This window comes from Chanos chanos, chromosome 2 (genome assembly GCF_902362185.1).
Source record: "Chanos chanos chromosome 2, fChaCha1.1, whole genome shotgun sequence".
NCBI lineage: Eukaryota > Metazoa > Chordata > Actinopteri > Gonorynchiformes > Chanidae > Chanos > Chanos chanos.
This window is the reverse complement of record NC_044496.1, coordinates 28,344,133-28,359,621: the sequence shown is the minus strand read 5'-3', so window position 1 is coordinate 28,359,621 and position 15,489 is coordinate 28,344,133. Positions and strand designations below refer to the sequence as shown.

Here is a 15,489-nt window from a genome sequence, read left to right as displayed (position 1 = left end):
CCTAATACCAAAGTCTGAGTCTTTCAAAACTTTCTAAATATTCAGAGTCTGGACAAAGACTCAAGGTCGTTTTATTTAGTTTTATGTTTCTTTTTATTCCTCTCCGTTTGTCTTGTGCCCTGTGTCGAGGTACAGAGATGAGTGAGTTTGACCTTGCAGGATGGCGTATCCTGTTTGGAGGGAGAGTTTTGTGTCTGACACAGACTGCTCCTCGCCGTGTCTCCGTGGTAACACAGCTGATCGCTCCCTCTCACAGCCCACCTGCCAGAGGCTGCAGGAAGACCCCCCAGGGATGAAAAATGTGACACAGCAGACATAGACGCACTGACACAGAGTTGTCTGTTTATAACAATGATACGACCTGGGATGTGAGTCTACCTGAGTCACTTATTCTCGTCATGAGTCGTGACTCGTGAGTCTGGAACCTGGAGAATCATAAAGTTGATGACAGTTTTTGAGCATGACTATTAGGTTTGAACAGAACTGTTCTGTTTTAGGGGAAATGTGTGTTTAGGAGCTTGCATGCGTGTGTGTTTCTTTTGTGTGTGTGTGTGTGTGTGTGTTGGCACTTGGCACATGTGCCCTACAGTTCTCCTTAATCGTCCTCACTCTGTAAACCAGCCCAAAACTTTACATTCTGACTGGCTGCTGTGACTCATCACAAGCTGACTGATTGGTCTGTTAATGGCCCAGTCCCCTGGCCCAGTATCCACCCATGGCTCGCTACCAATGGCTGTTCCTGGGTGCTGCCACTCTATGAAAAATCCATGGGAGAAAAGGCTTTGGGTCATCATTGATTAATGTGTCTTCGGTGGTTCTGTTTGTCTGCACTGCGGCACAGAGATCTCAGACAGAGCCTTGCTTTCCCTGGGCACACTGACGGGCACCTCATAGCGGCTTATCTGACCATGCTGCCAACCCATGTGGTTGCAATTCATTACCCAGATGAATAAAGCATGAAGATGGGGAGAGCTGTGAAGAACAGAGGGAGGGAGGAGGGAGACAGAGAAAAGGGAGGAATGTGTAAAGAGGAAGCGTCTCTGAACGAGCATGCTCAGTCGTTGAGCTGCCAGCCGGGATAGTATGAATCTGTGAGGAGCGGTGGAGACAGCACTGCCGGCGGGGATAATGTGAATCTGTGAGGAGCGGTGGAGACAGCAGGTGGTGTTTTCCCTCATGTTCTTAGGCAGGAGGAGGAGAGTGGTTGAGAGATGTGGTCCACACTTTTTCACACTAATGCCACCTCCAGACTGCATTTAAATAAGTCTGAAATGAACAGGGTCAGTTTGAAGAGAAGAAAATTTTTTCTTACCACAAAATGACAGAGTCTGGAGAGCAGCAGTGTGTGTGTGTGTGTTTGTATGTGTGAGTGTGCGTGTGTGTGTATATTCGTGCATATGTATTTCTTAAATGTAATCTGTCCTGTCAGCTTCCACAGGATTTGGCAGGACTTTGACTGTTACTCCTCATCCAGCTAATGGAAGTGAAATGGATTTCATCCCTTCTGCCAAGGAAGAACCACACACAACCTCTATGTGTGTGTGTGTGTGTGTGAGAGGGAGAGAGATAGAATGATCGAGAGATTTGGCTTCTTTTGACTGGGTGAGCTTCTAAAGAATGACACAGAGAAGTAGTGAGAATAGCAGTACAGGAGGTGGAGATTTAGAGGGAAAATGGAGGGACAACAGAACAAAGACAAATCACAGACAGAAAGAACAAGAGAACAGAAGTGAGAAATGCAGAAAATGAAACCAAGACACACAAAAGGAGAACTGGTGACTTTCTTAGGAGCTGACTGCTTCAAAAAGAGCCTCAGCGCACACAACTGCAGATATTAGGGGAGAGTGTGTGTGTGTGTGTGTGTGTGTGTGTGTGTGTGTGTGACTCTTCTCAGAGTATACTGTCACAGAGCATCAGGTCTCATTTCTCATTATTGTGTTTCTGGGCCCTGAGTGACATGATGTGAATCTGCTGACAGTCAGCTATACCATCATCCTATGACTCTCTTTCTCTCTCTCTCTCTCTCTCTCTCTCTCTCTCTCTCTCTCTCTCTCTCTCTCTTTCTGTGTGTGTGTGTGTTACAGAAATCGAGAGAGAGAAGATCAGAGAAAAAATCAATATGTGTGTGAAGTAGCATTATATATGGTATCTAGTGACATGAGAGTGTCCAGTAGGGCCATGTACCTGTAGGTTCATACATCAGGCAAAAATGGGCAAAAAGTATACATGTCACCACTGCTCTCTAATTGAGGTCAGTGAGTGTTCAAAGGTCTTGAGGATGTAAAAGTGAAGAATTGGACTCATCATGAAGGTACGCAGTCTTGCTTTGGGCTTGTGTTAGTAAACACTAATCATGAGGATCCACACTGCACCATGCTTTACCTTAGCAGTAGAAACATCTCATACAACACAAGACTCCCTTTAACAAGTCGTTGCCTTTTTGATAAGTCTTTAAGATGTACCCTTTAAGATGGCCTCATCAGTCAATAGTTCTAGTTTAATCAAGGTTAAAACAGACCTTGATCTCAATTTTCTACAGTGTTGTTTTTCCAAATGTTATTTAGTAACTGCCACTAAAGACTTCACCTTCCTTCTTGATTAAAACAGAGATGTAACTGTTATGCAGCTAAAGTCTGATTTACATTTATGTGCAAAAGTTTGGCCACTCCAAAGTCATGAGAATATGTTTCAATAAATGTCTGAGGCTGAAGCTGACCTCCACAAAATAAGTTACATATTTTCAGGGAAATTAAAATGTATAATATATTCATTAGCAGTTCCACAGATTTAAAATGATACAACTCTGAATATGGGAAAGGGTCAAAAATGGAAGAGAAGCTGGAGGTATGTGCAGAGCCAATTTAATTAGATATTAACCAGATCAAAAACCAAAAGACAATCACTGTTCGTTACAGGGAGGCTAAATAATGATCAATAAACAGTCAACAAACCTTCCAAGGATCTCTCTCTCTCTCTCTCTCTCTCTCTCTCTCTCTCCCTCTCTCTGGTTCAGTTCATCCCTCACACAGTTTCTCACACCAGGCAGAGTCATCACATTACAGAGGCCATGATACCAAACACAACCTACACAGGTTCAGAAAACAAGAACAGACCAGCACATGGTGGAGAGACAGGCAGAGAGAGAGAGAGAGACAGACGGAGAGTGGAGGAGAACAAATAGAAGCATAGAATGGTATTGGCAGGGACATAGAGTTCAGTTAAAGAATTTATCATCTATCCAGGCTGGAGAGGAAACCCAGAGTCGGTGGATAAAAAACAGTCCATTCTCACCAAAGCCTAATACATGTCAGCAAATTACGCCATAAATCCACACTGCACAGACACGCTTCTGGCTCCGATATTGCTCTGACTTGCAAAAAAAAAACAAAAAACACCTTCTCATCAACAGAATGTATACTTTGTTTACGTAAAAGATATGCCTGGAAAACGTGCACTGAGAGGACGTATATTCTGTGTAGCACGCTGGTAAATAAAATGCAGACAGCTCTCTCCAGTTGTGTGGGGTTTCCAGAGGAGTCAGGGCATGTGCTTTATGACAGTGGTTTTACATAATGCAGCACTGTAACTGGCCAGAGGTGTATGCTCTGTAACTGGGATTTGGGACTGTTTCTGCACTTTTTAGGATATCATAAAGCTGATATATCTTTATGTGACACCAGTTTCCTGTTCCAGTTTGAAATGCACATCTTGTGATTTTGATTACGGTGGTCTTCAGCATCAGGGGTTGACTGGGTTGGTTTTGAGGATTCTGAGCAGTACTTTAGAGATGTGTGCAGTGTGTTTGACTTGGGCTGGACTTGTCTTACTTCACACATCATGCCAACTGTGCTATCTGACCTCAGAGCCTCTCCTCTCTAACCTTCAGTAGCCTACCCACACACACACACACACACACACACACACACGTCTAGTTGTCTTTTAAGTCTAGGCGTTTCAAAGCGATTTTCAAAGTTAGTGTCTTATCCTATAACTCTTATCTCGTAGGCCAGTAGCACTGTTGTTCATTTCAGCACAAGGTGACACTCTCTCACCCCCAATCTTCGGCTCAAATTGCACTCTCAGATCTCTCCCTCCAATCATCAGCATCAGACCTTTATGACGCTCCGAATACTGTCGGGAGGTTTTTAGAAGTGAACGCCACATGAATTCCCAAGAGTAAAAAGGTCACTGAAGATGACATTGATAGTGTTTCTTAGCCCGTCCAATGCCTGAAACCAGCCCTTTCTGATTACTACCACACCAGCATACTCTGTTTGACTGGTATTTCCTTTCTCCTGTCTGACCTTGCAGGCAGTAACCATAATTGAGGTCAGTGAGTGTTCAAAGGTCTTGAGGATGTAAAAGTGAAGAATTGGACTCATCATGAAGGTATGCAGTCTTGCTTTGGGCTTGTGTTAGTAAACACTAATCATGAGGATCCACACTGCACCATGTTTTACCTTAGCAGTAGAAACATCTCATACAACACAAGACTCCTTTTAACAAGTCGTTGCCTTTTTGATAAGTCTTTAAGATGTACCCTTTAAGATGGCTTCATCAGTCAATAGTTCTAGTTTAATCAAGGTTAAGACAGACCTTGATCTCAATTTTCTGCAGTGTTGTTTTTCCAAATGTTATTTAGTAACTGCCACTAAAGACTTCACCTTCCTTCTTGATTAAAACAGAGATGTAACTGTTATGCAGCTAAAGTCTGATTTACATTTATGTGCAAAAGTTTGGCCACTCCAAAGTCATGAGAATATGTTTCAATAAATGTCTGAGGCTGAAGCTGACCTGACCTCCACAAAATAAGTTACATATTTTCAGGGAAATTAAAATGTATAATATATTCATTAGCAGTTCCACAGATTTAAAATGATACAACTCTGAATATGGGACAGGGTCAAAAATGGAAGAGAAGCTGGAGGTATGTGCAGAGCCAATTTAATTAGATATTAACCAGATCAAAAACCAAAAGACAATCACTGTTCGCTACAGGGAGGCTAAACAATGATCAATAAACAGTCAACAAACCTTCCAAGGATCAGAAACACTAAAGACGCTAAGATAACAGATGAAATATACAGGATTAGAACTCAGAGAACTGAGAGACTTGGAAGCTGACAAGGGGACAGAGAAGTGTGTGTATCTCGAGGCGAGAAATGAGCAGACAAACAGGGAACAGGTGTAAATGATTAATAGATCATGAACCCATCTGGCTGCTGAACTGTAAGTGGGAGATGCCGATCGCTGATAAGAAGAACTAGTAGGGAGTTGGAGACTTAGGTGTGACTGCTAGCTCGCTGTGTATAATAAATTCTCTGGCAGATATACCAGCTTCCACGTTTCTTCCAGACGGCTGTCTATTCTCTCCATTCTTGTTTTTTTTTTCTTACTCCATCTAGCAGAACGTTTTGAGCTGAGAGATGTTTTAGGTTTCCTAGCATGTATCTCATGTTTGAAATCTCCTTGCACGTTTTCAGTCAGGTCCAATAACATGAAGTGTTGTTTACTTCAGACGCGTCACCCCTCTTTCTCCAAGCGTATCTTCTTTGTCTAATAGCCAAACAGATGTTTCAGAAAGCCTCAGGCACGTCCAGGTTTTCTCCTGCATAGTTTAGCTGATGACTTATGTGCTGAGGTCATTGGAAAGGGCTCCTTCTGACAGCTCTGCCTTGGAGATCATCTACCCTTGTGTTAGGATCCCTGTGTTGTGAACCTGTAAAGAACAACTCCTGAATTATCTGCAATGATCTCTCACTTCTGTTTTTCCAGATCTGATTGGCTCTCTGGCAAGTCTGTTCAATAGTATTCTTAATCTGCTTGACATCATCTTTATTCAGCTGTTGGCTGAAATTGTTCAGAGATTTGTATATAGCCTTTTCCTTTTTTTTTTTTTGTTTTGTTTTTTTTACCTGTTTTTGAAGAGTCCTCAATCATCTGCTTAGAGGAGCCCATGGTTGTTGAAACAAGACAGAGAGCAATAATCAAAGACTAGAAGATTAGAGAGAACAGAGTTACTTTAGAACAATAGTTCAGCTCTAGAATTATCTTTCCCAATCTGTTTTTCATCCAAGCAAGGCAGTGAACTTTTCTGGGTCTCAATAAGCTCTCTCTCTCTCTTTTTTTTTAAAAGAAATTATGAAGGAGCCCAGATATTTGTCATACTCATATTCACATTTGTCATATACATATGTCATATTCACTTTTTAATAGTAAATGAATCTGTTCAAATACAAACAAATAGTGGTGATGCATTTAGAAGTTCAAAAGATTCTACTGATTCATGCTTGACTTGAACCAAGCTGCCCCAGCTTAGTTTCTATTCTCTCATTCTTTCACTCACTGAATAAGATTTATTGAGATTTTTTTGACAAGGGTTGCCAAGAACGTATGCACAACATTGTGTGTTGCAACAATAGTTTAGGGAGTGAAATTAGGAAAGGATCATTTAACCCCAGTGAGCACAATCCAGATATGAAGTGGGGCAAAACTCTGTTTGCATTCTGAAGCTGTGTTAGTAAGAGAGAACTGTGCTTGGGTTTGTAAAGTTTCCCTATTATTCATTTATATTAGTCATTTGTATGGGTGGCTAACGCTGCTGTAAGGGCGTGTATGAGTGTGTGTGTGTGTGTGTGTGTGTGTGTGTGTTTAAACAGGAAAAGCTTAAACATAAATGTGTAATATCAGCATCACAACTGATGGTTCTAACCACACATGGACGCAGTGTTACTCTGACACTATCTCTTTGCAGGGTTGTGGCATGAACGAGCATGCCCACGCCCATGTCCATGCCCATGTTCCTGTCGAGCCTGGAGAGCTCTCCGGGTATAGCTCATGTTCCTGCCGAGCCTGGAGAGCTCTCCGGGTATAGCTCTGATGCCTCACCTTTCTCAGGACGCATTCTCAGCAGCACCTGTTTCATTCCACGGAATACATTTTTGGAAAAAATACACACACACACACACACACACACACACACACACACACACACACACACACACACACACAAAACGTATCCTCAGTCACAAACTGGGGCAAGATTGAGGACAAGGTTAGGCACGCCCACCATTTTATGCCCTTTAATAGGCTGTGAGTCATATTGTCAATGAAAAAAAAAGCAGCAGAGAAAATGCTTTGACAGACTAAACAAATCATAACAGAGATGTCTCTGGATACACACACTAATTCTCACATTCACTATAGCCCCATTGCACCAAACCACAGAACACAAAACACACACAAACACAGAAACACACATGAACACAATATAAATGCACACAGCTGAGATGACTGTTTAGAGTGCTGTCTCCCTGTGTAGATTATTAAACAGGATGTCTGGATTATAACTGTTGTGCAATCAAAGAGAGCTCTATGCATATTTGCACACTAGAAATTACACGTTTATCAGAACTGAAAATGCAAACAAACTATCCTGAAAGAAAATGAAAGGAAATCAATCAAAAACATCCCTATGTGCACAACCATGGAATACACTAAGGTGTGCTCTTTTTTTAGAAACACACATTAAATGACCACGTAAACATGGCTCAAAGATAAGACTGATCTTTTTATTTCTTTTTCAGAATCCCATGTGACTGTGTTGTTGGCTATGTGCCCTGACTAATTTAGTTTTTTACGATTTTACAACCAAATGTGAGTCATGTCAGACTGGCTTTTGGACAGCACAGAAGTATCTGTGATCTGGGAGGGTCAGCAATGAAGTCCAACAAAGCATGTTCATGTCTTGTGACAAAAATAAGTGTTTTGCTTTTGTTACAGAGAAAGGGTTTAATTCTCTTTAACAATTTCCATGAATACATGAGTGGTGTTATTACCCAGTCAACTTATCAGATTATAATCAAGACTGTATAGGCATTCTGGCTGGATGATTGTTGTCTGTGAATGTTAATTTGCATTTTGTGGCATTAAAATTTGCCCATCAGCCCAGAGATTTGTGGTTATTTTGGATGAAGCCGAATTTCCAAATACAGCCTAATCTGGTTTTACTGGAATTTTTACTTCAGCTTGGCACTAGCCCTTTGATTCAACTTATCAATATCTTGCTCCACGACAGTGGAGCAGCTGGGCTCCATCAGTCAAATGCTCACCCGTACTGGACACCTTCAAAATAACACCTCAAAACCCACCTCTTTCAAACCTTTATGACCTCTTAACCAGTACCACTAACTCCCCTTTCCTCAAAAATAGACTCTATAAAGCCATGTGACTGTACTCAGTCTTTGGGGTGGTTCTTGGCAGCAGTTTTGAATTCTGAGATGCGTTGATTTATGCTGTTGTGTAACTTGCTTTGGACAAAAGCGCCTGCCTAATGACAAAACATGAATGCAAATGTAAATCAAGGACCTGACGATTCAGTGACTGGCTGAACAATGTCAGGCATGAACTAACAACAACAATCCACGTAGGACAAGGAAGTCCACTGGCGCATGGTGCAGAACCCAAACAGGTTTAGGTTTGGGAAACTATGGGGTAATGGACGGAAAAGTCAGACTTAGGGCAGCGTGAACCAACCTCTCTCCTTGACACCACTGTTCACATCACTCATTGGGATCTCAGTTGGGATTAGCTCAATCAGGTCCGTTTGGTAAGAGCTGGAGCAAAAGCCTGGGGAAACACCACCTTCCCTTGATTTCTGCTCGGAGGAATTTCCATGGAATCTCCTTTACATTGCTTACAGTTAGAGGCAAAAAGGATGATTCATCCATTTATCGACAAGCCTATCCCTAACTGTCCATACAGATGGCAAAGCACCCTACATCAAAAAGTCATACGATTTCACTAATAGCACAATGGGTTCCATTGATCTGGGGAGCAATCGCAGAGAAAAATTGGAGTGGCAATTGATTAACATGACTTCTGCTCCTGGATGCCTACTGATTATAGACAGAAGTAATACATCTCAGATCTACTGTCAATAGCCATTTAACATTTTATGACCCATTTTATGAAAAAAAAAAAATCTCACTCCTATGCGCTGGACTGTAATTCAGTTTCTTCACTGGGCTTTGAGGGTTTGGTCAGCATCCATTCCTACACATCCAGAGAGGGAGGAAAACGAGTCAGATAAAAAAGCCAGAGAGGGACAGGTCTTTGAAACAAAACACTTAGACTTTGCCAACATTTACACGGTAACCCTGGCAGTATTTAAACAAATGGGTGTGAAAACGGGGAAACAGATGAGGTCAAAGCTTCAGGATGTAGAACTACTTTATAAACACAAACCACCATTCAGTTGCCCCCCTCACATTACTTACATGACTCATTTAGTTCCAAGTCTTAGGTGAGGTAATGGAACCATGAAATATGAGTTATTCCAGGAGTAATGTTGACAGAATATAGCCGTTGGTTACTCATGTTAACAGGCTGCATTCCGCTGCATCTGACAGTTCTTGTGGGCGGACTTGTCCTTGGCACAGACGTATGCAAAAAACGTAGGCACCTGTCTCTCACTGGAGCCTGTCCTCATGGTTAATGCTTTGACTCTCCAGCACTGCCTTCGTTTCTCCTCTGTGAAGAGAAAGTTCTGTTTTCTCTTTCTCTCTTGCCATACTCTTCCTCTCACTGCTTTAGGTAATGGCTTTGTGACCGAGTGTTGGAGAAAAAGGGAAGGAAGACGAAACAAGAGAGAGAAAACAGAGAAGAGGCTGGCTGGATGTGTATGGAGTTTTCATGCCCAAGCAAGCCTGTGTGAGAGGGTTGGCAACTTCTTGTTGTCGTTACCACACTTCTTACATAGTCCACTACAGCAAACACATACTCACATGAGCATGCTGGAGCAAGTGCACACACTCATTCACACGCTGTCTCGCACTAAATACACACACACACACACACACACATTCAACACGCTCTGTCAAGACAAAGCGTCCACATGGGTGGTTCATAATGCTGGGAGCTGTTGTGCCGAGTAACCTCATTGTCAGTCAGAGGAAAAGCACTGCTCATGTTCAATCTACTATTATTCTCAGTGAACAACAAAAACCACAAAACACAACACCTTTTCTTAATACATATATATCGCTATATATAACTATAAATAAATAACAATAACCAACACAGAACGCCACCTGTTTGGATTCAAGTTAGCTCTTTAGAGCATGAAATTAAAAAACAAAAAACAAAACAAAAAAAAACAATTCTATTTATACAGCAAGTTCAGACAGAGGCTCTGGTCTCCTGAGTGAAAAAGGACTCCAATTCCTGGCCAAAAAAACATGGCCCCCTGCGACTCAGATCCTGCCAGCCCTGTCTCAATAACTCCACCGCTTTTGTTTGGCACACAAAGAACTGCATGGGAAAGTCAGGCAAGGAAAGAAAAAGGTGCTGCTATTTATTCCTCTCTCGTTCCTCTTCCCTCCTTCCTGTGAAACAAAAGAAAGCCAAAACCCCTAAAATAAAAGAGAGAGACTTCAGTGACAACATCACACCGGCGCATTTGAATAGAAGAGGCAGGGATGAAAACTATCGAGTGTAACACCAGCGACTAAAACACAGGAGAGAGGAACTTCAAAAGAGTTCACCCTGAAAGAGACAAGTTGGTCTCAAAAATTTAAACATACGTACGCAGATAAAAGAGGCAAATCTGACTAAAGTCTTGTATGATATCAAAACAAACAAAACAGGAAAAGAGCGATGACTCAGCACTGCTGAGTCTCTGCCTTCCAAAAGAGGAGTACTCCTCCATACTCATGCAGAGTAACTTCTGTTTTGACTCATTTAGTGAAGTCAGTTTAAATTTATAGTGAATTAAACATCTTGCCTTTTTTTCAGCTAACAAATTCTTTATTGGATATTAATTTGCTACTTCATTACTTATCAAAAGTCAGTCTGTTTGGAAAAAAAAATACGACTGAAACAAAATTCTGTTTCATACTTACACCGAACACACTCTTTGCTGTGTAATTCTGTAAATAACTCAGTGTATGACATATACTCTATACAGTCTTACCCTGTCATATATATAACATTAGGTTTATCCAAGGTGAGGAGTATATATGATGTAGGAGAGACTGTGTGTAATTATGTTACCTACACCTCAATGCAGTTACACGTCAATAGTTAGAGATGTCTACCAAACATTTTACTTGTTACATGTTTGATCAGCACAAACACCCTTTTTTCCTATCATGCAAATACACAGTATCTTTAAATGAACACTAGTCAGGGCAAAAGGGATTCTCATAAGCTTAGCATCGGACACATGCGAAAACTTCAAAGAATCTTGATTCTGTTTTGTTGTCTTTTTTTTAAACAAAACAAAACAAAATAGGTTTACAGCACCACAGCACTATACAAAAACATTACTACATAATAATTTCCATGTAATATGTATCATTTGACTGTCCCTTCATAAAAAGTGAGAAAAGAGAACCACAGCATGCATTCTCACTATAACACAGCCATATATGGATCTAAAGCCCATGTCTTATATGGCAAAAAGATTACAACAGCTCTATGTATGCTGTACACATTCAACGAACAGAGTAAGCATGGCTCTCACATGGCAGTAGTCCAGTAGAGAATCGTATTCATAGTGCATGGTTGTCTAGAGATACAGTAACACACAGTGATACATCAGTTAACTGTTAATTACTGGCATCTATACTTCACGGTAACTGTTACTGACAAAGCATTAAAAGGCGGTAAGCCAGGTTCTTCCCACTGTACATTAACATAATCATTTGGTAGTGGTAGCATTTGTTTTCAAGAGAAGAGTTTCCTGCCCTCTTTCCATAATTTTGGGCAGGTATAGACACTTAATTATGGGCCTTGTCATTATAGGAGGAGATGCATGTTAAGAGCAGCATAAATAGCCACAGTAACACTGATAAAAACCATATACAGTACAATGACTTGGAATATTCACAGAAGACATAATATTGATATTACACTGCATTTGCAAATTTCATCGCATCAGCCTGAAGGAATGTGCACCTTCACATATAACACACACTCACAGGGCTCTGGTTCAGGTCAGAGAAATACATACTCTCTGTATTGGACAGACTCAGGGTCTCCTGTCCCCATTCTCTACATACTCAGGCAAGCTGTGTAGTGCAGTCTCCTCACTCTTGGACTGCAGGGGGTTGTCTCCCTTCCTGGAGGTCTTTTTGGTTACCCTAGAGAGCTTACGTCTAAATGTGTCCCCAGCGAGAAAATACAGAATGGGATCCACACAGCTGTTGAGGCTGGCCAACCCCCTAGTAACCTGGTAAGTGGCATAGACTCTATTATTGAAGTCACACATGTCTGGGCTCTGAAAGTACAGTCTGGCCCGCATGTTCAGGTTCTTCATGACGTGGAACGGCAGGTAGGAGACAGCAAAAACCGCCAGTACGATGATGACCAGATGGATGGACTTTCTTCTTAGTGGCGCGTTGTCCATGTCGTTGTATATGAGAGCCTTAACGATTAATCCGTAACAACCCAAGATAACTATGAATGGAATGCAGAATCCGAAAACTGTCAAACACATGCTGTAGACGAAATATCCCTCCAATTCGTCCTCTGTAGTCGTATCGTAACATGTGGTAGCGTTCCTCTTCGAACCCGTCCGCGAGTAATAGAGAATAGGCGAAATTCCGACGACAACGATAAACCATACCAGGGCGCAGGTGCGTATCGCGTTCTTTTTCTTCAGTCTGCCCAAGGATTTGAGCGGGTGCACCACACCGGTGTACCTGTGCACGCTGATACACATGAGGAATAAAATGCTCCCATATAGGTTCACGTGGAATATGAAGCGCTGCAGCCTGCACAGCACGTCACCAAAAATCCAATCTGTTTTGTTAAAGTAGTAGAAGATCAGAAATGGGAGGGACAGCACGTAACAGAAATCTGCCAGCGCTAGATTAAACATGTACACTGAAATACTACTCCATGGTCGCATGTGACAGACAAACATCCATATCGCCAAACTGTTTCCTATAAGTCCAGTGATGAAGACGATAATGTAAACGGTCGGTAGGTAGTAAAACTGAAAGCCAGTCTTTGTCAGGGAACATCCCCTCGTATTGTTGTGCATGTCAGTCACGTTGAAAACAGAGGTAAAGTTTAGCTCCGTTGTCATATTGTCGATGTAGGGCAGGTGTCTCTCCTGGTGGAACAGAAAAAAAGGAGCCGGAGGTCGTGTGTTGACAGCAGTGAGAGAAGTCCCTCAGTCAGAGCCACGTCAAATGAAGCACAAAGACACCTCTACCCAACGACAATAACCCCATTATGTAGAATCATTATGAAGTTAATGGAGTAGGGTAAAATACTTTGCGTTCTCTCTGCACGGGCATTGCCATGCTATTTAGTAGACTTCTCAGAAAAAAATCATTACAACATCAACCATTCCAGGAAAAGAGCAAAAGAAGAACCTGCTTACATTGGAGTGGCGCGTTTACTCCACATTTCTTCAACCATCGTCTTCAGCGTGTGTAATTTTGAATATGTGCGTTTCTTCTTATCTCAGCATGTTCAGCCCCTCTCGGATTGTTGCGTCAAAGTTTTGACCGGTCGGTTCACACGGTGCTCACTGCTCAGTTTCGTGCGCTGTTCTGACACGGGAGAGAAACACAGCCTCAGGCACTCACACTGAGTGCAGGAATCTAAAACGGCAGTGGCGCTGGGTGAGTAGCCTAATCTAAAGGGGAGGGGCGAGGTACAGACATCTCTCCGCTTTCCCGGTCTGCCTGCTCTATACATATGCGGTTTTGAACGATGTAAAAACGCTAATCTGCTCCTCACAGTAACGTGACAGTTGTTTTGTCTGTCCCACGTTTACGAGCCTGCATGTTCGGACTACCTAGACAGGTCTGACAACATTAGGCGCAAATGTCTGGGCTTATTTTCTCTGACAATTTACTGTAGTACTGTTTACGACATGCATCATTTAAAGATCGTACTTAAAAAGGTCATTCACGTAGTGGCTCGCACACCCTATGTCTTCAATGCTTTCGTCGTCACTGTTAGCGATATTACAGAAATATTTCGTTTTTTACGGTTCCCGCGTCGGAAATAACTGGAACAAACCAATTTAGCGACATAAATTATATCGTGCAGTATATGCATGTGTGAAAGACTGACCTGTAGCGTTGTAAATACGTAGTACAAAGCAATCGCTCCCTCCTCACCGCCTCTCTCTCTATCACACACACATGCACAAGAGAAATGAGTGATTCATAAGAATAGAACTATTTAACTTAATTCAACAACAGATGTAATAATGACTAATCCATCGCGGCCCCTAGGAAGATGTACGGACACAAGCATCACGTTTGTCAACATTTCCTCTTGGAGAAAATGTCAAGCTGCCATGATTACGATGACTCCTCATTCATCAGTCTTGATTCAGCGCAGAGTGGTTAACCATGCGCCAAAGTGAACATGTATGCTTATACAGCCTAGTATTCCACGGCTGTGTATGACAGACAAACATCTATGTCGTCAAACTGTTCACACTAGTCCCACGCAGAGGACGATAATGTCGGTAGGTAGTGAACCTGAAAGTGTGTCTTTGTCATCTAACATTCCCTCGTCATGTTCTGTGTATCAATCGCAGCGCTTATTTTAGCGGTTCGTCATATGACGGCTCGGCTTAGAATAAAATCAGAGCACGAGTTTGACTTTTGGTTCTCTTATACAGAAAGCATGGGTGTAAACACAAGCTCAGTTTAACATACTGTAGATTGCGTTATCTGCGGCCTGTGTCCTTGTTTCAACTCTATCAATTATAAGCACTTCCGAACACCGAAGATCCACGGCGCTCTCAAACTGAATAGCAGGAAACCAAAATGTCTCATTGTTTCTGTTTTTGTTTAGTCTAAATTCGCACATAAAGAACACAGGAAATGACGGTTACCCAGCTTTCACAAAGCAGGCATATTTTCTGAAATGTGAATCTGGCACAGACCCTAAAGCTCTCCTCCCTGACTCTCATGAATCTGTGAGGTGCCAAGATTTGGCAGGACACAGACGGACACAGGTCCAAAACCCGGCAGTGAATGAGAGATCAGTAAAAGCCCCTTTCACACATGCACTGCAACCCTAAAATGATTGGGATTCCAACCGGAGGGGCTGTATGTGTGAATGCAAAGGCCTGAATCAGTCGAATCGGATTCTACACGCCGTTTATTCTACCAACCCCCTTGTATAAACTCAATTTCTATTCATTTGGGTCTATGTGTGAATAGAGCGGATTATAGTCCGGAGAATCCACAGCGAGCAAGTGGGCGCGTTGATGCCCTTTGTAATATGCGACTGGCGCGAAACTGGAAGAATACAAACATCCGAGGGTGAAGAAAAAGGGACATTTACACGAAGACGCCAACGAAAATGTCTAACTGAAGAGATGACGAGATTCGGGAACTTCTGTCGGTAAGGGCCGACGCCGCAATCGTCAGACAAATTACGATAGCGTCGTCTGCCGTTTTCAATGTGTTGGAAACAAAACACTGCGATTTTTGCAGCATACTTTTTGCG

The 15,489-nt window shown here is 42.2% G+C and overlaps 1 protein-coding gene across 1 annotated transcript; it reads right to left on the bottom strand.

Annotated features, from left to right (window-relative positions):
- Nucleotides 1–12,031: 12,031 nt before the first annotated feature.
- Nucleotides 12,032–13,093, bottom strand: p2ry1 (purinergic receptor P2Y1). Its single transcript, XM_030765224.1, has one exon. It carries the CDS (start codon nucleotides 13,091–13,093, stop codon nucleotides 12,032–12,034), a length of 1,062 nt encoding a protein of 353 aa, XP_030621084.1.
- Between the last annotated feature and the right edge of the window lie 2,396 nt (nucleotides 13,094–15,489).